Source organism: Urtica dioica, chromosome 11 (genome assembly GCF_054948205.1).
Source record: "Urtica dioica subsp. dioica isolate 48M chromosome 11, U.dioica_male_clone48M_v1_H2, whole genome shotgun sequence".
NCBI lineage: Eukaryota > Viridiplantae > Streptophyta > Magnoliopsida > Rosales > Urticaceae > Urtica > Urtica dioica.
The window spans coordinates 12,500,665-12,522,858 of record NC_142766.1 but is presented as its reverse complement, the minus strand read 5'-3'; the positions used below and the strand labels follow the sequence as shown (position 1 = coordinate 12,522,858).

Below are 22,194 nucleotides of genomic sequence, written 5' to 3'. Positions count from 1 at the left end.
AACAACAAGGAAAATACTATACAGTAGGTATTTATGAAATAAAAACCGGCAATAAGGTACTTGAGAGGTCAAGTATGAAAAGAAGTCAGGTGGTAACATTATTTTTTTAATTATTATATCTGCCTTTTCTCTTCTTGGCCCCATACTATATCTCCCTTGGGCTATTCTCTTCTTGGCCCATTTAAAAGTAATTTTTATAATTTTAAACGTCAAACTAATATTCACTGTTTTTTTTAAATCTTAGGATATAGTATATAATTGGTTGAGATAAATCAAACTATCCGTAAGTAGAAAAATTAAATAATTTATGTAGTGCAAAATGAGGCGTTGAAATAATATACAGTCTATAATACTTATATCGCTAAGCAATAAACTTAAAAATAAAAATAAAAAAAAAAAAACAAAAAAAAAAACGTGAGAGTAATTCACCAAATCTCACTAATAGTTCTGAACCTAAAATGTTGCATATATCTCGTTGACAGAATTAAGATGTTTCGGTATGATAAAACAATTTCCAAAAACAAGAATACGTGGAATCCTACATGTGCTTGACGTCCCTTGTAAGTCTTCAAGAGGATTATCTATGGTACTTGCAAAATCCTTTAAACTCATGATAATGAGGACCTAAAACAGTCATGTATGATACATAATCTTGATTTTTAGTGATATGAGACTATTTGTTTTAATTCATCTTCATTGCTTTATGATATAAAAAAAAAATTGATGATAAAGATTATCATCTAAAATTATTGATTGATTTTTTTATTGAATTTCTTTGAAAATAGAGATGGCAAAATGACATGCTACGTAATGGAGTTATTTATGTTCTCTTGTGTTAGTAAGTTGAACATTTTAGTGATATGAGACTAAATTTGTAGGGGTGCTCTTTCTTTCTTCGCCCATCTCTCCCTCTTTGATTTGATAGAGAGATTTTATGAGGCCCATTTATAAAAAAAAATTGATATTTATTATTTTATATTTTATTTAGTGGACATTTACAATTTGACGATTTTATTTGAAAAAGTTTCATAACTAACTTAGAACATGTGTCATATTTTATATTTCACTCATATTTTTACAACATTTCACTAATAATCGTTTCTTTTTTCTGGACAAAAATATCATCACGTTTCAGAAATTTAGTCAACAATTATTGAAATCTGATAATCAATTATTGAAATCTGGTCAATAACTATTGAAATATGATTAACTGTTATTGAAATTTGGTTAATTGTTATTTAAATTTGGTCAATAATTATTAAAATATGATCAATAACAATTGAAACTTGATTAATTGTTATTGAAATTTGGTTAACAACTATTGAAATCTGGTTAACTGTTATTGAAAACGATTATTTATGAAATTTAAAAAGTTCAGCCGTCAATATTAAAAAAAGATTACAAAATATTTCGGAGGTCTTCATTAAATTCAAATCATTTTATTTATTTATTTATTTACTTGCTAATTTAATTTTTAAGGTGAGAGGAAAAGAAAAAGAAAAATAAGGGGAAAAAAAAGTCGGAAGAAACGGAAGTACTTTTTAGCAGTCCTGGAAACCTAAACGCGAACCGAACTCTTCAGAGTTTTTCCTAAAAAAAAATTAATAGTCAAACCTCTGAAGAAACCCGAAGCCAAGAAACGCCAAGGTTTCGATCTAATCGAATTGCCCTATCGAAAGAATTCTGCGTTTCAGGTAAAGTTTCCGAACCCTCTTCTTTGTGCGCTTCGCAGATTAAATATTTGTAAGATCATCGATGGAAGAAAAAAAATGGCCAACTAGGTAAAGGATTAAGCTTTAGAATTGGCTAAGAAATTCAATGTTGAGATGGCTAGTTCAGCTGTCAAATTTAATTTCTTCCCGTATCGCACTCACTTGTCTCTGCGAACCCATGTTGTTCATAATCTTTATAATGCTCAGAAATAACTTAGTTGAAGTATATTAGAATTTAGTGAAAGCTGTTGATACCTCGTTGCAACTTTGCTCGACAAAGTATCAAGTTTTGCTGGTGACATATTCATATATATATTTGTTTACTTGTAATCATCTGTTCAATTCGTGTAGTTATTAGAACTATACTTAGAAATCATATTAGCCTATAAATAAGGGAGATTAAGAGAGTAAAAGACATGGAACTGGTATTAAGAATTAGAGCATTGAAGAAACTGGAGAGAGCAGGGACATCTCGAAAGTCCGGTACTATCATTGCATTTCCTTTCCTCATATATTTATATATATTTGTTTACTTGTAATCATCTGCTCAATTCGTGTAGTTGTTAGAACTAGATATTGACAGGTTAGGGGTTAGGATACTTAGAAATCATATTAGCCTATAAATAAGGGAGATTAAGAGAGTAAAAGACATGGAAATGGTATTAAGAATTAGTATCATTGAAGAAACTGGAGAGAGCACGGACCTCTCGAAAGTCCGATACTATCATTGCATTACGAAAATATCAGTAGTATATCACAGATGAGTAATATGTTCCATTGACACAGGTTGGATATGCAACCGGAATCGGACAAGTGGGGTTGGAAGCACGTGAGCGTGTTCGGCGGATTCGACAAAGGAAGCGGGACCAAGCGCTGGAAATGCAACCACTGCAACCTCCGTTACAACGGGTCGTACTCTCGCGTGAGAGCCCACTTGCTCGGCTTCTCAGGGACTCTTGGCCCAAGGCCGGCTGCTCCGTGCTTTGCGTCGGGCGCTCCGAGACTCAGGTTCGCATCTTCGTCTCGAGCCCGAGGGGCCTCGTGTTCTTGAGAGCCTTCGACGCGGGCGTTCTCGACGACGTGATTGCCGAAATCGGGCCCTCGAGCGTGCTTCAGGTGATCACGCATCTCGACGACGCTAAAACGACGGTACCCGATTCTCTCGTGCCGTCGTCGACCAAGTTTCCTCGCATGTTCGTATCGCGCTGCACTTCTCAGTCGAGATAGCCGAGACGGATTGGATAAAACCCATGGTGGCGCGCGCCAAGGAAATCGAGCAGTGCGTGTCCGAGTTCCAGGGTTTTTCCCAGGGCTCGTTCCCGCACAAGCTAAAAGAAAACTCCGACGCAGCGGCTTCGAAGTTCGCTCCTTTCTTCTGCACCGTCCGAAGGGTACGCGAGCTAAAGCAAGCGCTCAGAGACGCGGTCTCCGGGGACGAGTGGAAACGGTGGGAAGGAAGTAGTCAGCATCGAGAAGCCGAGGCCGCCATCTAAAGCATTAAACATAAATACGAGGAATTGCACACACACACACACACACACACACACACCTCTCAAGACTTGCTTTTTTTCTCATTTCAAAAAAATAGAACAAGTTCCGGATATCTGGCTAAGAGACATTTTTGGTAATGTATAAGATTGATTTATAAAATTATACTAAACATTGGCGAATAATCGGTAAGTTTTGGCATCGAGAGTAATCTGTCTTACAGCTGCGACCGCGGCTATGACCCCTAATACGGAGAAAGCGACGGCTATCAAAACATTCAAACTGAAAACGAAGCTTTTTTTAGAAGGCTTGAACGTCAAGTTGTAGAAGATAACGGGAAGTATGAAATCCAAAGGCATGAAGCCAAAAGCGCCGATGAGAGCGTTGACGTCCCCGAAGAAGGGAAGCATAGCACCTAATGTCGTTGCAATCACGACCGATAACGAGCGTGTGATTGCTCTCGGGACCACGTTACGTGGAGAGAATTCCTTGCTTGAAGGGTCGCCAAATGTCCTCTCTAGTACCTCATTTGTTGGTTGCAGATAAACCTGAACATAAATTATCGTTAAAATCGACAATCCTTTTTCAAAATGTACAAACAGTTCTGTTCTTAGAAATTTATTAAGAAGATAAGATAGGTATAGAAAGAAATGAATGATACTAATTATTTTTTATTTCAACTAATTAAATAAATTTACATTTCAAATCATTAGTTTTTTTTTCAAATATATCCTTTCTGTAACAAATTGCATGCTTCCATGGTACATCAAGTCAATTAACTAATATTTCAAAATCTTGTGTAGCAAGCAACCTAATTGTCCAGCATTTTATTTTAGAAATGTGATAGATTCCGAGAAATACAGTTATAATATTAATAATAATTATGGATAGTTACCACGGCAACGGCAGAGAGTTGGAGTATAGTGAAAACGTTGGTCATGAGGATGAACCATTTTGGGAGAAAAGCCTTGCCATTATCATCCAAGAAATTGCTGAGAATAAGGCCTTCAGAGAGGTTACCGAACGCCCAATAGCCCGAGATCGCAACACTCAGGAACGTCACCGACAACACGGCATAGCAAATGCATAGACCCTTGAACATCTTCCCTTTCACCGGCGGTGCGATTGTTGCCTAAATCATTCATTTACAATTGAATGTTTTATCTTTCAGTTTGACTTTACAAAATGTTACACTGCCTTTGAACAGACATCATATCTAATATGTACCTGAATTTCGGGGATGATGCCATTTCCAAAGGGCGTGGCGATGATGGCGATCGCGTTGAACACACCAAAGAGCCGGCTTTCGCTATCGCCTCTTAGCGAATAATCTTTCTCCGGACCCTTTGACGATCTCCCTGAAAATTAATTACCAAAAAAAAAAAAAAAAATCTTGTGAATTTTTCGTTCGTAATTATTACTTATGTAAAGTATTCAGCGCAACTTTCGATTACCTATGTAAATTGAGCCAGCAGTGGCACAGGCACTGTAGGCTAAACTCAACACAAGGGACACCAAATTGATGTGTCTCAATGAGTGAAAAGATGGGATTTGGGCCAAAATCAGCATAAAGCATCCAAATATTACCACAAACTCATAAAGCTTCATGCCCCCATTTGGGTTTGACAGCTTGTAAATCGCCTGCACAAATTCCACTTTGGTGGTCATTCGTTGTTACATTCTTCAAATTTCAATTAGTATTAGATTAACCGTTTATATTGCATAATGTACCTTCATGCATTGTCCTCCAAGAAGTATACAAGCAACAACAACACCGTAGCAGACCATGAACTGAATAGGACCAACAAAATAACTACCCCATTTCGGTCCTACAATTGCCAACACCAAAAATAATTGAGAAGACATTATAATGCAAGTAAAATAATGCGAAACAGCCTTTTGAAATTAATTGATTAACAAAATATCAAAGTTTCAAAAGAAGTAAAATATAAGACCTAAAATGTCATGTGCCATGTCTCGAAAGCGGAGATGGCGGCGGCCGAGGTGAGCGTGGTGTTCGAGCACCCGGGAGATCAAGTTGTAGGAATAGAAAGTCACCAGCCCTCCGATGAGCAGGCACGCAATCCCAGCCGTCCATCCCAGAAACGTGAAGGCGTACGGTAGGCTCAACAGTGGTGGCGCTACTATTGACGTTGTCAAGTGGTAACCACTGTGTATCCATGAACCTGCAAGTCATTTTTGTTGGAATAAAGTTAATAAATATTATTTATTAACATAAGGAGTGCTGATTTTGTTTGTCAAAATCGGACCTAAGGTGAATGAGAAAGTGACGAGCTGCGAGGTCGAGCTGGACGAAGTGACTAAGTCATTTCAGCTCGACTGGATAGCTCGACTGGCGAGCTCAACTGAGTAGCTCGACTGGACGAGGTCGAGCTGGACGAACTGACGAAGTCATTCAGCTCGACTAGGTGAGGTCGAGCTGAACGAACTGACGAAGTCATTCCAGCTCGACAAGGCGAGGCCAACGTACTAGAAGTGACGAAGTCATTCCAACTCGACTGGACGAGCTCGACCAGACGAAGTGACGAGCTCGACTGGACGAGCTCGACCAGACGAGGTGAAAAACTGTACGTTTGAGAAGTAAAGCCAACGGTTTGTGGGCTTTAACTTAAGGGTTTCTGAGCTTTAAATGCGCATTATGGCTGTGTATTAATGCCATTAAGGCTGGGAAAAATGTTGGACTGTTCGCATGATTGAATTCATAACATTGTGTTAAATGGTTGTTATAACCTGTATTAAATGCCTTTATGGCTGAACGTTGTGAACTTCAAACCGACCTTGCCTAGCCTTGGCCTATATAAAGAGGCTTCAGCTCTCATTCAGGATATACCGAAATATATAAGAATTCCTTTGTTTCCCCACTGTTCCCGAGCTCTCTCTCTTCCCCAGAAATTATGCGAGCTAAGGAGTTATGCGAGCTACGAGCTAAGTTGAGCGAGCTGCGAACTAGCGAGCTGGTGTGTTTAGCGGGCTGGTAGCGAGCTGGTTTAAAGTGGCGTGCTGACGTGGTTCTACGAGCGAACATGATTAAGAGATCGTCAACGGCTGAGATTCACGCTAGTAGATCTAGGCGGTTATTTCTGTTATAATGTATCTACCCGGGTTTGTGTGCTCGTGTTTTGTTATAAACAGAGATAGCTAGAGTGTGATTAGAACGATCGAAAATTCATTTGTAAGAAAAAGGCATTTAGTGAGATTCTCTGGAAAAGCCAAATTCTTGAGTGATTGTGAGTTTTCGTCTGAGGTGCTCTTGGTGAAGAGTTGTAATCGAACTGGTTGTATACGCTTGAAGATTAGTGCAAATCGAACGTCCTTGATCTGAAGGAGTTCGCGGGGATGTAGGCTTGTTAACGCCGAACCTCGATAACAATCCGGTGTTCTTCGTTCTTTTTACTTTTCGTTTTCAATTTTTCTGGTTTTAGTTTTGCGTTGTGTGGTTGCTTGCGATTTAAGGTATCTGGTTTGATACTGAGTTGTGGTGAACGTTTGTAACAGTGGTATCAGAGCTTGGTTCCTCTCCGACAACTCGTTTTCCGTGGTGATCTTCGTGGACTCGAAGATCCTCTTGAATCGCAACACTGGAAGACACGCAGGGCTCGAATCAAGAACAGGCAGAACAAGGCTTACCGCTATCGCCATCTGATTCGAGAATCGATCTCACGAATCCCTTGGCCTCGACTCACACATCAAGAACCTCTGAAAACCCTGTGCTGTGGAATCCACTCGCAACGATGAGGGTTGACATCGACAAATTCGACGGCACCGGTGATTTCCGCATCTGGAGGCGCAAGATTGCTCGCGCAACAAAGATTGCTCCGAGTGATTACAGATCCGGTGACGTGGCCTTCTGATTTCCCTGAAGATCAGAAGAATGAGATGCTAGAGACGGCTACAGGTACCATCATCTTTCATCTCTCAGACTCGGTCATTAGACTGGTAGACAAAGAAGACACTCCTCTCAAGATTTGGAAGAAACTGGACAAGCTGTTCCAGACGAAGTCTCTCTCAAACAAAATCTACTTGAAGGAAAGGCTCTTTGGGTTCAAGATGGACTCCACCAAGTCTCTTGAGCAGAATCTTGATGAGTTCTTAAAGATGAACATCAAGCTGGCGAACTCCGGGGAAAAAGAAGAGCTGAGTGATGAGAATCAAGCTATCATCATCCTGAACTCTCTGCCGGACACCTACAGGGAAGTCAAGCTCGCTATCAAGTATGGTAGATCTGCTATTACTCTGGAAGAAGTCATCTCTGCACTCAAGTCCAGAGCCTTGGAGATCAAGTCAGACAAACAAGGTGAAGGTGAGAATCACCTGGCCCGAGGAAGAAGCCAAACCAGGTCTTCGACCAAGGAGAAGGGCAAGAACAAGTCAAGATCCAAGTCAGCCAATCCAAGCAAGGCTCCAAATCCCAATGCTGACAGGAAGTGCTATCACTGCAACAAGATTGGTCATATTAAAAAGGAATGCTATTCCTGGATAAAGAAGAATCAGAACTCCTCCAAGCCCAGCACATCAACTCAGGAGACTACTGATTCCGCTAATCTTGGTGGGGGTTACAGGAGTGATGGAGAAGTGCTTTCAGTCACCAATGGCGACAAAGAATCAGGATGGATTCTTGATTCTGGGTGTACTTACCACATGACCAATAATAAGGCATGGCTGAGAGAGTTCGAGAGCCTTGAGGGTGGCAAGGTGGTAATGGGAAACAATGAAACTTGCCAAGTCACTGGCATGGGTTCTGTCTGTTTCAAAATGCATGATGGTGCTATAAGGATTCTCAGAGATGTGAGGCTTGTGCCTAAGCTATCAAGAAACTTGATTTCTCTGGGTGTTCTTGATGACTTAGGCTACACCAACAACATCAAGAATGGTTCTATGAAGATATGCAAAGGCTCACTGGTGGCTATTAGAGGTCAGAAAATTGCTGGCCTCTATCACATGATAGGTGAAACTCTCACTGGCCGAGCTGCAATGGCCACCAGCCCTGAAGATCAAAATGCCAAGCCGTGGCACAACAGACTTGGTCATATAAGTGCCAGGGGTCTTCAGATCATGTGTGATCAACACCTGTTGGGCAAAGATAAGATCAGCAAAGTGCATTTCTGTGAGTACTGCATCCTGGGAAAGCAACACAGGGTCAAGTTCAGCACTGGCAAGCATCAGTCACAGCATCCTCTTGACTACATCCACTCAGACCTATGGGGCCCAGCAAAGGTATCAACACATGGAGGTAACTTCTACTTTCTGTCTATCATTGATGATTTTTCAAGAAAAGTTTGGATTTATCTGTTGAAACATAAGAGTCAAGCCTTTGCTAAGTTTAGGGAGTGGCATACTCTCTTAGAAAACCAGCTCGACAGGAAAGTCAAAACCCTTAGAACTGATAATGGTCTAGAGTTTTGTAGTGAGGAGTTCAATAGTTTCTGTGCCGAGCTAGGAATCCAAAGACATAGGACTGTTAGGTTGACTCCTCAACAGAATGGGGTAGCTGAAAGGATGAACAGAACTCTCCTAGACAAAGCTAGGTGCATGTTATTCAGCTCAGGTCTGTCTAAAGCCTTTTGGGGAGAAGCCATAGTTACTGCTGCTTATCTAGTGAATAGGTGTCCCTCTAGTGCCTTAGAGTTCAAAACCCCTGAAGAAGTTTGGTCCAACAAACCCCCTGACCTTAGTAACCTCAAGACTTTTGGCTGTGCTGCTTATGCACACCAAAGTATAGGTAAGCTTGAACCTAGATCCCTCAAGTGTATCTTCTTAGGTTACCCTCAGGGTGTCAAGGGTTATAGGTTGTGGGTGAAAGATGGTTCAGGGTTTAAGACCATTATCAGTAGGGATGTGGTATTTAATGAACTTGAGTTTCCTTGTTTCAGACAAAGTGATGAGACAGGTACAGCTAGCAACACCACCAGAACCAGGGAAACTGTCATTGAGCTCCAAACAAGAATTGATGTCCCTAGCCAGGTGGAGCCCAGTGAAGATGATGTGGATCAGGTGGAGCATCAGGAGAACTCAAGTACCCCAACCACACCTCCCAGCCAAGGTCATCAGGACAGAGAAACTGAAGATCAAGACCAAAGAAGCCAAGACCTGGGTGGTCAAACAGATGATCATGACTCGCCACAAGACTATCAGCTGGTTAGAGACAGAAGAAAACGAGTTCCCAAGCCTACTCAGAGATATGGATATCATGTCTACTCAGAGCTCCTTGCCTATGCCTTTACCTATGCACTTGAAATTGAGTTAAAGGAACCCTTGTTCTACAAAGAAGCTGTGAGTGGTCCTGAGTCAAAGTTGTGGGTCAAAGCCATGAAAGAGGAAATGGAGTCCTTGTATAGAAACCACACTTGGATCACTGTTGACAGACCAAAGCATTAGAAACCAGTTTCTTGCAGATGGCTCTATAAGATCAAGGAAGGAACCAGCCCTAGTGAACCTGTGAGATACAAGGCTAGGTTGGTTGCAAAGGGGTTCACTCAGGTAGAAGGCATTGACTACACTGAGATCTTCTCTCCTGTAGTCAAGTACAAGACCATCAGGATCATGCTAGCTGTTGTGGCTCAGTTCGACCTTGAGCTACACCAGATGGATATAAAGACAGCTTTTTTACATGGAGATTTGGAAGATGTTATCTACATGGAGCAGCCAGAGGGGTTTGTTCATAGAGACAAGGATCAGGTGTGTTTGCTGAAGAAATCTGTGTATGGGCTCAAGCAATCGCCCAGGCAGTGGTACAAGCGTTTTGATACCTTCATGTTGAAGCAAGGGTTCAGTCGTAGCTCCTATGATCCCTGCTTGTATTTCAAGGGTCATGATGTTCATCACTGTGTGTTTCTTCTTCTATATGTGGATGACATGCTGATCATCAGCAAGACCATGAGTCAGATCCTAGCCCTGAAACAACTCCTGAGTACAGAGTTTGATATGAAGGATCTTGGTGAAGCAAAGAAGATCCTTGGAATCAGCATCATCCGAGATAGGGCTAATGAGAGTCTTGTGATGTCTCAGCAAGGCTACTTGGAAAAACTCATAGATAAGTTCTCTATGAGGGGATCAAAACCAGTCAGACAGCCTCTTGGTTCTCATTTCCTGCTGTCAAGTGCTCAGTGTCCCAGTACCTTGTCAGACAAGGAATACATGAGCAAAGTGCCCTACTCAAGTGCTGTTGGATCAGTGATGTACTCCATGATCTGTACAAGACCTGACCTGGCCCATGCTATCAGCACCCTGAGCAGTTTCATGTCTAATCCAGGCAAAGAACATTGGCTGGCTATGAAGTGGCTGTTGAGATACATTGCAACCACAACCAATGTTGGCCTGAGGTACTTGAAGACAGGCACAAAATTGGGGGTTGAAGGTTATGTGGACTCAGACTATGCTGGTGATAGAGACACAAGAAAGTCTACAACAGCTTATTTCTTCTTGCTATGTGGAAATTGCATCAGCTGGAAGTCACAGTTACAACCCGTGGTGACTTTATCTACTGCTGAAGCTGAGTATATAGCTGCTACTGAGGCAGTAAAAGAATGGATATGGCTGAAGGGAATGCTCCGGGAATTGAAGCTTTATGAGGGCTCTGTGAACATCTATTCAGACAGTCAGAGTGCCTTGCATCTGTGCAAGAATCCTGTGTTCCATGACAGGACAAAGCATGTAGACATCAAATACCATTTCATCGGGGAAAGGATATCTGATGGAGAGGTTGTTATGAACAAGGTGAGCACAGATGACAACCCGGATGATGTTGGCACCAAGGTGGTAACTCTAGGCAAGTTTAAGCATTGTCTTAAACTGCTGAGAGTTCTTGCCATGTGAGTCAGGGGTTGGTCTCGAACAATGATTTCCGAAATGAAAGGAAAAGATTTGCACTAAGGTTTAAGCAAGGTTGGTGTCTGAAGCAGAAGGTGGAGATTGTTGAAAGTTCAGCTCCAGAGTTACCTTGCACGAGACGAGTTGCGAGCTCAGTAGAGCGAGCTTCGAGCTGGCGAACTAAGGAGTTATGCGAGCTACGAGCTAAGTTGAGCGAGCTGTGAACTAGCAAGCTGGTGTGTTTAGCGGGCTGGTAGCGAGCTGGTTTAAAGTGGCGTGCTGACGTGGTTCTACGAGCGAACAAGATTAAGAGATCGTCAACGGCTGAGATTCACGCTAGTAGATCTAGGCGGTTATTTCTGTTATAATGTATCTACCCGGGTTTGTGTGCTCGTGTTTTGTTATAAACAGAGATAGCTAGAGTGTGATTAGAACGATCGAAAATTCATTTGTAAGAAAAAGGCATTTAGTGAGATTCTCTGGAAAAGCCAAATTCTTGAGTGATTGTGAGTTTTCGTCTGAGGTGCTCTTGGTGAAGAGTTGTAATCGAACTGGTTGTATACGCTTGAAGATTAGTGCAAATCGAACGTCCTTGATCTGAAGGAGTTCGCGGGGATGTAGGCTTGTTAACGCCGAACCTCGATAACAATCCGGTGTTCTTCGTTCTTTTTACTTTTCGTTTTCAATTTTTCTGGTTTTAGTTTTGCGTTGTGTGGTTGCTTGCGATTTAAGGTATCTGGTTTGATACTGAGTTGTGGTGAACGTTTGTAACACACCTTTTTGGAGTTCTTATTGTAGAATTGAACACAAACACCCTTTTGGAGTTCTTAATTATATTCTTTTATCTAATCGCAAAAATTAATTTGCAATAGCAATAAGGTCGTCCTTTTTTCATACATATTTCAAAAATACATGTCAAGAACTGTGGTGATCAAAACCTTTTCGAGAGCGGCAAAAAGTGAGATTAAATCATTCACATCTACTGAATTGTTATATCCGCTAACAAGAGGAAGAGAAAATGCATAACAAGACACATCATCAAATTAAATTAATGATATTTACATATCCACAAATGATTGGTATAGTACTGTACTGGTGTGAAACAGAGTGGGAAGACTTACAGCTAATGTTCACACATGAGGTGGTAAAGAAAAAATTGTGAAGCGATCGAAGCAGCAAAATGAATAGTTCTTAACTCCTCTTCCTTAGCTTGCACGTCATCAATACAAAACATAGCCTTTTGAGCTCCAGCTGAAGATTAATTATCTTTACTTCTCGTTCCATAAATGCTCGTCAACAACCGGTGTAAATACTCTATCTACTTGTTGTATAAATAAAAGGTAAATTATCAACAGTATAATTGTTTAATTGAAATACGAAATTTATATTTTTAATTTTTAAATCTTTAATTTAATATAAATGACATATATCTCTCCTAAAAATACATTATATTACAAATAATACCATTTTCATTTATTTTTTACAAAAAATAATTTGAATTCTCCAAAATACCCTTAATAAAATATATATTTATTTACTTTTTTATTTAAAAAAAAAACTCAAAACTTCTCTTTTTAAAAAAATCATTAACTTTTTATAAATAAAGTATTTAATTTAATTTTTTATATATATAATAAAAAAATATTTCATTAAAGATATTTTAGAGAGTTCAAATATTAAAAAAAATAAAAATAAATGAAAAAAAATATTTTTGAAATATATCATATTTTTAAGGGGGATACACGTCATTTATATTAAACTGGAGGAATATATCTGATATTTTTGAAAACTGAAGGTATAAATCGCGTATTTCGATAAAACAGAAGGGATATTGTTGATATATTCCTAAAAAAAAATTGAGAAACAAATTATATATGATAAATATAGTTGTAATTTTTAGGAGTGTTACAAAAAATATCATTTGAACATGGTAATTAGAAGAATATCTAATATTTTCAAACCCTGCATAAATATCTCAGTTAAAAAAAAATAGACAATTTCGTCTATATTATGAATAATTTAAATTGTGAACACAAGAAAGGGAAAAAAAATGAAATAGTAAACATCATTTAAAAAAGGGCAGTGTAGCAAAATAGCCAATATGAAACTATGAAATTTGTTTTTAGCCTATGTTTCACAACTTTTAGGGAAATAGCCAAGAGGTTTATGTGGCAATAATTAAGGTCTGATTTGCCCTTATTTATTAACAAATTCGTCATTTTCTCTCTCTTAATTTTTTCCTTCATTTTTTTTACATAAAAACTTTAAAAAAACCATATCTATCTCATATGAACTCGATATTGAGTGATTCCAAATCCTACGGATTCGTGATGCCGAGCTCTTCAAAAATAGATCCATTGTGTTTGATGAAAAATCATGTTTAATATTATAGATGTAGAAAAATCACGTTACTACCTTAAATATGGAAATAACTGAAATTTTTTGAAATTATCAAACAAATAAATTGAAACGTAAATATGATGCATTAAACATAATTTTTCATCAAACACAGTGGATTTATTTTTGAAGATCTCGACGCCACGAATTTGTAGGATCTGAAATCACTCAATTTCGAGTTCGTATGAGAAATATACGAATTTTTGAAGTTTTGATGCAAACAAAATTATTTGAAAAAATAGAAGAGAGAAAGTGACGAATTTGTTAATAAAGAAGGGCAAATCAGACCTTAATTATTGCCACATAAGTCATTTGGCTATATCCCTAAAAATTGTCAAACATAGGCTAGATCTAAAATCATATGTTTAAAGTGATCTATTTACTTACAAATCTCTTTAAAAAAAATGAAACTGAAAGCATTATTTAAAAAAATAAATAAATAAATAAAACTTGAAACAACAAGGAAAATACTACACAGTAGGTATTTATGAAATAAAAACCGGCAATAAGGTACTTGAGAGGTCAAGTATGAAAAGAAGTCAGGTGGTAACATTATTTTTTTAATTATTATATCTGCCTTTTCTCTTCTTGGCCCCATACTATATCTCCGTTGGGCTATGCTCTTCTTGGCCCATTTAAAAGTAATTTTATAATTTTAAACGTCAAACTAATATTCACTGTTTTTTTTAAATCTTAGGATATAGCATATAATTGGTTGAGATAAATCAAACTATCCGTAAGTAGAAAAATTAAACAATTTATGTAGTGCAAAATGAGGCGTTGAAATAATATACAGTCTATAATACTCATATCGTAAGTCTTCAAGATGATTATCTATGGTACTTGCAAAATCCTTTAAACTCGTGATAAGGAGGACCTAAAACAGTCATGTATGATACATAATCTTGATTTTTAGTGATATGAGACTATTTGTTTTAATTCATCTTAATTGCTTTATGATATAAAAAAAATTGATGATAAAGATTATCATCTAAAATTATTGATTGATTTTTTATTGAATTTCTTTGAAAATAGAGATGGCAAAATGACATGGGACGTAATGGAGTTATTTATGTTCTCTTGTCTTAGTAAGTTGAACATTTTAGTGATATGAGACTAAATTTGTAGGGGTGCTCTTTCTTTCTTGGCCCATCTCTCCCTCTTTGATTTGATAGAGAGATTTTATGAGGCCCATTTAAAAAAAAATTGATAATTTATTATTTAATATTTTATTTAGTGGACATTTACAGGTTGACGATTTTATCTGAAAAAGTTTCATAACTAACTTAAAACATGTGTCATATTTTATATTTCTTTTATATTTTCACAACATTTCACTAATAATCGTTTCTCTTTTCTAGACAAAAATATCATCACGTTTCAGAAATTTAGTCAACAATTATTGGAATATGATAACCAATTATTGAAATTTGGTCAATAACTATTGAAATATGGTTAACTGTTATTGAAATTTGATTAATTTTTATTTAAATTTGGTCAATAATTATTAAAATATTATCAACAACAATTGAAACTTGATTAACTGTTATTGAAATTTGGTTAACAATTATTAAAATCTGGTTAACTGTTTTTGAAAACGATTATTTATGAAATTTAAAAGGTTCAACCGTTAATATTAAAAAAAGATTACAAAATATTTCGGAGGTCTTCATTAAATTCAAATCATTTTAATATTTATTTATTTAAGGTGAGAGGAAAAGAAACGCTTGGTAGAAAAGAAAAAAAAAAATAAGGGGAAAAAAAGTCGGAAGAAACGGAAGAACCTGGAAACCTAAACGCGAACCGAACTCTTCAGAGTTTTTCCTAAAAAAAAAATTAATAGTCAAATCTCTGAAGAAACCCTAAGCCAAGAAACGCCAAGGTTTCGATCTAATCGAATTGCCCTATCGAAAGAATTCTGCGTTTCAGGTAAAGTTTCCGAACCCTCTTCTTTGTGCGCTTGGCAGATTAAATATTTGTAGGATCATCGTTGGAAGAAAAAAAAATGGCCAACTCGGTAAAGGATTAAGCTTTAGAATTGGCTAGGAAATTCAATGTTGAGATGGCTAGTTCAGCTGTCAAATTTAATTTCTTCCCGTATCGCACTCACTTATCTCTGCGAACCCATGTTGTTCATAATCTTTATAATGCTCAGAAATAACTTAGTTGAAGTATATTAGAATTTAGTGAAAGCTGTTGATACCTCGTTGCAACTTTGCTCGACAAAGTATCAAGTTTTGCTGGTGACATATTCATATATATATATATATATATATATATATATATATATATATATATATATATTTGTTTACTTGTAATCATCTGCTCAATTCGTGTAGTTATTAGAACTAGATATTGACAGGTTAGGGGTTAGAATACTTAGAAATCATATTAGCCTATAAATAAAGGAGATTACGAGAGTAAAAGACATGGAACTGGTATTAAGAATTAGAGCATTGAAGAAACTGGAGAGAGCAGGGACATCTCGCAAGTCTGGTACTATCATTGCATTTCCTTTCCTCATATATTTATATATATTTGTTTACTTGTAATCATCTGCTCAATTCGTGTAGTTGTTAGAACTAGATATTGACAGGTTAGGGGTTAGGATACTTAGAAATCATATTAGCCTATAAATAAGGGAGATTAAGAGAGTAAAAGACATGGAAATGGTATTAAGAATTAGTATCATTGAAGAAACTGGAGAGAGCACGGACCTCTCGAAAGTCCGATACTATCATTGCATTACGAAAATATCAGTAGTATATCACAGATGAGTAATATGTTCCATTGACAGAGGTTGGATATGCAACCGGAATCGGACAAGTGGGGTTGGAAGCACGTGAGCGTGTTCGGCGGATTCGACAAAGGAAGCGGGACCAAGCGCTGGAAATGCAACCACTGCAACCTCCGTTACAACGGGTCGTACTCTCGCGTGAGAGCCCACTTGCTCGGCTTCACGGGCGTCGGCGTCAAGAGCTGCCCCGCCGTTGACTCCTCTCTCAGGGAAGCCTTCCACGTCTTGGAGGAAGAGCGAGCCGCCCGCAAGAGGAAGCGGATCGCCGCACCCGACAAGCCCGGAAAACGCCCCAGAACTCCGTCCCAGCCGAGCGTCGGAGTCTCCAACGAAGACGTGGACGGCGTCGTGGCTCGCTTCGTCTACGCCGACGCCTCGAGCCTCGACGTCGTCGACTCTCCTTACTTTCGCGAGATGATCAAAGCCGTCGCTTCCCACGGGTCCAGATACAGACCCCCGACTGCGGACGAGCTCCGCGGCTCGTTTCTGTCCAGAGAGAAGGCGAGGATCGAGAAATCCATGGCTCTCCTCAGGGACTCTTGGCCCAAGGCCGGCTGCTCCGTGCTCTGCGTCGGGTGCTCCGAGACTCAGGTTCGCATCTTCGTCTCGAGCCCGAGGGGCCTCGTGTTCTTGAGAGCCTTCGACGCGGGCGTTCTCGACGACGTGATTGCCGAAATCGGGCCCGCGAGCGTGCTTCAGGTGATCACGCATCTCGACGACGCTAAAACGACGGTACCCGATTCTCTCGTGCCGTCGTCGACCAAGTTTCCTCGCGTGTTCGTATCGCGCTGCACTTCTCAGTCCCTCCGCGCGCTGATGGAAGACATAGCCGAGACGGATTGGATAAAACCCGTGGTGTTGCGCACCAAGGAAATCGAGCAGTGCGTGTCCGAGTTCCAGGGTTTTTCCCCGGGCTCGTTCCCGCACAAGCTAAAAGAAAACTCCGACGCGGCGGCTTCGAAGTACGCTCCTTTCTTCTGCACCGTCCGGAGGGTACGCGAGCTAAAGCAAGCGCTCAGAGACGCGGTCGCCGGGGACGAGTGGAAACGGTGGGAAGGAAGTAGTCAACATCAAGAAGCCGAGGCCGCCATTATAGAGGACGGTTTCTGGAGCGACGCGGAGTCGTTGACGCAACTAATCGAACCGTTGGTGAAATCGCTCGGGTCGGTCGACGCGGAGAGGATGGGCGAGGTGTGCGAGTGGCGGGTCCGGGCTCTGGAGGAGGCGAGGAGGAACGAGGGAGCGAAAAACGAGGACCGGCTCAACGCCCTCGAAGAGCTGATCGAGAAGCGATGGGACGCGCTGTTCTCTCCGCTGCACGCGGCGGGGTATTTGCTAAACCCCAGACATTTCGGGAAAGGGCAAAAGGACAAAGTGGTGATGCGGGGCTGGAAGGCGGCGGTGGAGAGGTACGAGGGCGAGAGCGTAAATAGACGCGCCCTGAGAGAGCAGCTGAGCTCGTACTGGCGCTCCTCCGGGGACGAGGACGCCGTCGATTGTCGGGACAAAATGGAGGCCGTCGCGTGGTGGGAGAACTTTGGCTTCGAGACCCCCGATTTGCAGACGCTCGCCGTTACCGTACTCAGTCAGGTCTCGAGCTGCACGGAGGTTTGTCCGGATAAGATTGCCTCTCCGAGTCCAGACACGCTCGAGCTTCACACTCTGGCCAACGATCTCGTGTTCGTCCAAAACAATCTCAGGATTCATAGCCACAAGGTCGCTCCATCGTCTGGCTCTAGAACTGCGAATCCTCTTCTCCTTCTCGAGTGAAAGACCATGCTAAGTAACTAACTAACTTCTCTCTCTCTCTGTACTTCGTTAAATTATGCACATACCGTACAAGTCAGTAATTGCGTTGTGCTCTTAGACTAAGTTAGAAGTAGAGTTTTTGTAGATTTACCGTTGAGAACTGTGATAAGCTAGTCAAAAATCCTCTCTGCTTGTTCTCTCTTTTATTTATTTCACTGACGAAATCTTTCTAATTAGAAATACAAAACCGAGTAACTTGTTGAATTCTAATCGTAATATGAAATAAGCCAGTTAGTAATCTCCAAGACATAAATTGGTAATTGGTCACACGAATCAATCAGGCTTTTCAGTACAATGGATTCACGTAAAAACAAGGCTATGGTCACTATGATATATATACTTAATGACTGATTTTATTTTTGATTTTTCCAGTTGTATTATCGACATTAAAATAAATGGACTACAATAAACTAAGCAAAGAACAAAACATGTATAAATGCATGGTTGAAAGAAAACAACAATCTCCTATTTTTCACGTTTTTAGTACAAACTCGTAGGCTTCCAGATGAATATGTATTGAACAATAATTGATTGCAAAAAGTAGATTTTTAGGTTTGTACGTAGTACAGCTATATATGTGAATGTCAGTATGTGTATATGTCTCGGTTTGTCATCGTGGGCGTACGATACAATTGAAGTCTTGCATGTGCTTGTTCATAGATAACAGTAAAAGCACGGTCCCCTATTTAATTTCTTATCATGATAACTTTTATAGCTCATTACTTCTCTTTCGCAACCTCTTTCGTGTCGTTAATTTATGCAAAGTCGGTTTTCTTTCTGTTTTGTAGAGAGCAAAGTTATTTACGTTGCATTTGCAGTATTACCTAGCGGCAATTTCAACTCTAATTTTGTGCTCAACTTAAAGAATTAACTACGTTATTAATATGATTATACATGCATATACAATTAGGATTAGGAATCAAATTGTCAAATATGGAATCATACTAGCTATAAAAACATATAAAACATTCAATTATCTTTAATACAATGCAATCAATACAATTCACAATTCACCATGTTAAACGCCAAATAGGCAACCCAAAAATGTGACATTGAATAAATCAGAAAATCCCTGGTCGATAACCCTCAATTTCAACAAAATGTTCCACCAATATATGTCAATCAAGAAGGATATGCAGCTGAATATCATATTACGCGTATGCAGTGACGGATCTAGGTGGGGTCAGGGTGGGCCAATGCACCCCCTCAATTTTTGAAAATTATTTTTTTAATCCCAAATTTTTATACTTTTTTTATAATTTTACCCTTAAATTTTACTAATAATTATGTTTTTGATCCAAATTTGTAAGTTTTTTTCAATAATGCCCCTCCTAAAAAATATTTCTCAAATTTGCCCCCCCTTGATTGAAATCCTGGCTCCGTCACTGCGCGCGTATGCACCAATATATGCCTGCTTTCTCTGTATAGTACATCGACATACTGAATAAATATATAAAATCATTGGGTGTTTCCCCATATTTTAAATTGTATTTTGCATTAAATATATATAATTTTTTTTACGTAAATCGAATTTCCTTGAAGATGTGATAAGTCGAGACAGGTTGGGATGCAACCGTCTTCGATTTTATTTATTTAAATTTAATTTTTTAGCAGCATAATTCTTTTCAAATTAAAATAATATTCAACCTTTTTCAGTAACTAATTTACATTCATTTATCATATTGTAGTATTTTTAAATAACAGAATACCTTACTAATAAATTATTAATAATAAACTTACATTCAATTATGTTGTTTTTTGTTTCTTTGGAAATTTTATTAAAATTGCATTTATGTTATTTTTCTATCTAATTATTTTAACAAAAAATTCATATTTTAATAAAAAAAATTCTTATTTTTTGTTATTTTTACTATCAGTAATAGCAATTATAACTTACAAACGGGCGTTTTCATAACTAGTATATATATATATATATATATATATATATATATATATATATATATATATATATATGTGTGTGTGTGTGTGTGTGTGTGTGTGTGTGTGTGTGTGTGTGTTTCTGTGAGTGTATGTTAGAATTAAAAGCAACTATTATATTATTTGAAACATGTTTAACTATGAAAATGTTAGGAGAAATTATAGAAATAATAACGGCTATTTTTAATCTTTTCAGAATAGCATTTTTCAAACGGTAATTAAATAATTATTTTTCTTATAAATAAAATTGTAAATAGTAAATATAGTTTAATAGAGGCCAAAACAATAAACAAATTAAAAAAAATGGTAGACATCTAGAAGCATATTTACTATTCAAGAAGGCTATTGACGTAGTAAGAACGTTAAACAAGCTATTTTCGAGATAAAGTACAAAAATGGATATCAGAAGCAATTTCTACAAAACATTATTCATGTAATAGGATCCACAGTGGTTAAGGGCCCGAAATAATAGATATAAAAGTACAAGGGATTATTCCTAAACTATGATCTTCACAATAGTTTTGGACCAAAATCCAATATCTCTAATTTAATCCAAAAACATGACTTGCTTTTTTACACAATTACGTTTTTATCATTTTATTTCTTTCAATTTTTTCTCATTGATTCTCTATTTCTCCTTTCTCTCGCTCCACCATTTTTTCCCTCTTCTACTCAGCCATCTTTGAAAACAACAGATGTTTCACTTCACAACCGTTGACGCGAAATCAAAAGAGGAAGAACACCGCGCCAAGAGGATTGAGCTCTCTCCGTCGAAGCCCATCGATGTCTCGAAATCGGAATCAAAGCTCGCAACTTTTGAAATGAGGATCGAAGCTCACCACGCCGCGGGAGAAAATGCATCACCATGTTCGTTTCGAAGCTCGCCGCGCCGTTGTACAACGATTTATGTTCTTATTAGGGTTTTGATTTAGAGTTGGTCTCGTGAGATTTATGTATATTTATTTGTTTATTTATCTGAAATGGCTTTGATTTGTTGAATTCATGTGGTCTTTGAAGTTAAAAAACAATGAAAGAACGATTCTTGGAAGCATGGAAAATCTGGAAAAAATTCTGAAAATTTCTGGGAATCGTTGAAGATTTATTGACATTGTTGCATTTTTATTGACATTAATGTCAATAAATCTTCAACGGTTCAAGGAAAATTCTTTGAAGATTTATTGACATCAATGTCAATAAAAATGCAATTTTATTGACATCAATGTCAATAAATCTTCACAGTTTTTTATTTTTTTTTTTGTTATGATTTTAAATGTTTATAAAGGAATTTTAAACGTTTAAAATATGAAATTAACATCCCGATTACACTCTTTTTATGCATTAATGGGTGATATTTTAGTGTATGTCAAGCATAGTGGTACATGGGTTAAACCATGTGTATACAAGGAGGGTGCATCGTTTGTACTTGTGCTTTCGGATGGTTTTGAGTACAACCATCTCATGGACGCCGTGTATGCTGAGATGGGGCTCTTACCGTCCACTCATTCCATTGTGATCAAATATGAGACACCATTTTCGGCATTGCCAATAAAGATTACAAACGATAGCCACGTCAAATAAGTTCCAATGTGACTTTTTATTGACATTAATACAAATAAGTTCCAATGTTTATTGACATTAATATAAATAAAAAAAGAACATGAATTAATTATTTTTCAATAACTCACTGTGACTTTTTATTGACATTAATACAAATAAGTTCCAATGTTTATTGACATTAATATAAATAAAAAAGAACATGAATTAATTATTTTTCAATAACTCACTGTGAATTTTTATTGACATTAATACAAATAAGTTCCATTTATTTATTGACATTAATATAAAAAAAAAGAACATGTTCATGTAAACATTGGAACTTATTTGTATTAATGTCAATAAAAAGTCACAGTAAGTTATTGAAAAATAATTAATTCGTGTTCTTTTTTATTTATATTAATGTCAATAAACATTGGAACTTATTTGTATTAATGTCAATAAAAAGTCACAGTGAGTTATTGAAAAATAACTAATTCATGTTCTTTTTTTATTTATATTAATGTCAATAAACATTGGAACTTATTTGTATTAATGTCAATAAAAAGTCACAGTGAATTATTGAAAAATAATTCATTCCTGTTCTTTTTTTTTTATATCAATGTCAATAAACATTGTTTGTTTATATTATTTATAACAAGATGATAATTTGACATGGAAAGGTATCGACTC

At 37.9% G+C, this 22,194-nt stretch overlaps 2 protein-coding genes across 4 annotated transcripts; one reads left to right on the top strand and one right to left on the bottom strand.

Moving 5' to 3' along the window:
• Positions 1 to 1,492: 1,492 nt before the first annotated feature.
• Positions 1,493 to 18,234, top strand: LOC149381308 (uncharacterized). Of its 3 annotated transcripts, none has more exons than XM_089629895.1 (2): positions 1,493 to 1,694; positions 16,222 to 18,234. In XM_089629895.1, the coding sequence occupies exon 2, from the start codon at positions 16,231 to 16,233 to the stop codon at positions 17,989 to 17,991; it is 1,761 nt and encodes a 586-aa protein (XP_089486021.1). In that variant the 5' UTR covers positions 1,493 to 1,694; positions 16,222 to 16,230; the 3' UTR covers positions 17,992 to 18,234. The 3 variants fall into 3 exon arrangements, with proteins under 3 accessions (XP_089486021.1, XP_089486020.1, XP_089486022.1); XM_089629894.1 differs by lacking the exon at positions 1,493 to 1,694 and adding an exon at positions 15,136 to 15,353; XM_089629896.1 differs by lacking the exon at positions 1,493 to 1,694 and adding an exon at positions 15,860 to 15,920.
• LOC149381309 (GABA transporter 1-like) lies at positions 3,263 to 5,376 on the bottom strand. Its single transcript, XM_089629899.1, has 6 exons — positions 5,156 to 5,376; positions 4,932 to 5,029; positions 4,655 to 4,841; positions 4,428 to 4,558; positions 4,096 to 4,332; positions 3,263 to 3,748 (listed from the first exon to the last, which is right to left on the bottom strand). Exons 1-6 carry the CDS (start codon positions 5,172 to 5,174, stop codon positions 3,368 to 3,370), a joined length of 1,053 nt encoding a protein of 350 aa, XP_089486025.1. The 5' UTR covers positions 5,175 to 5,376; the 3' UTR covers positions 3,263 to 3,367.
• Positions 18,235 to 22,194: the final 3,960 nt, after the last annotated feature.

What these genes read in the sequence shown, in the direction of transcription:
- LOC149381309 (XM_089629899.1), bottom strand. An exon ending in TTGGAGGACAATGCATGAAG is followed by an intron (nt 4,842 to 4,931) that starts GTACATTATGCA and finishes GAATTTGTGCAG; the next exon opens with GCGATTTACAAGCTGTCAAA. An exon ending in GCATCATCCCCGAAATTCAG is followed by an intron (nt 4,333 to 4,427) that starts GTACATATTAGA and finishes TGAATGATTTAG; the next exon opens with GCAACAATCGCACCGCCGGT.
- LOC149381308 (XM_089629895.1), top strand. Translation starts at nt 16,231, where the DNA reads ATGCAACCGGAATCGGACAAGTGGGGTTGGAAGCACGTGAGCGTGTTC.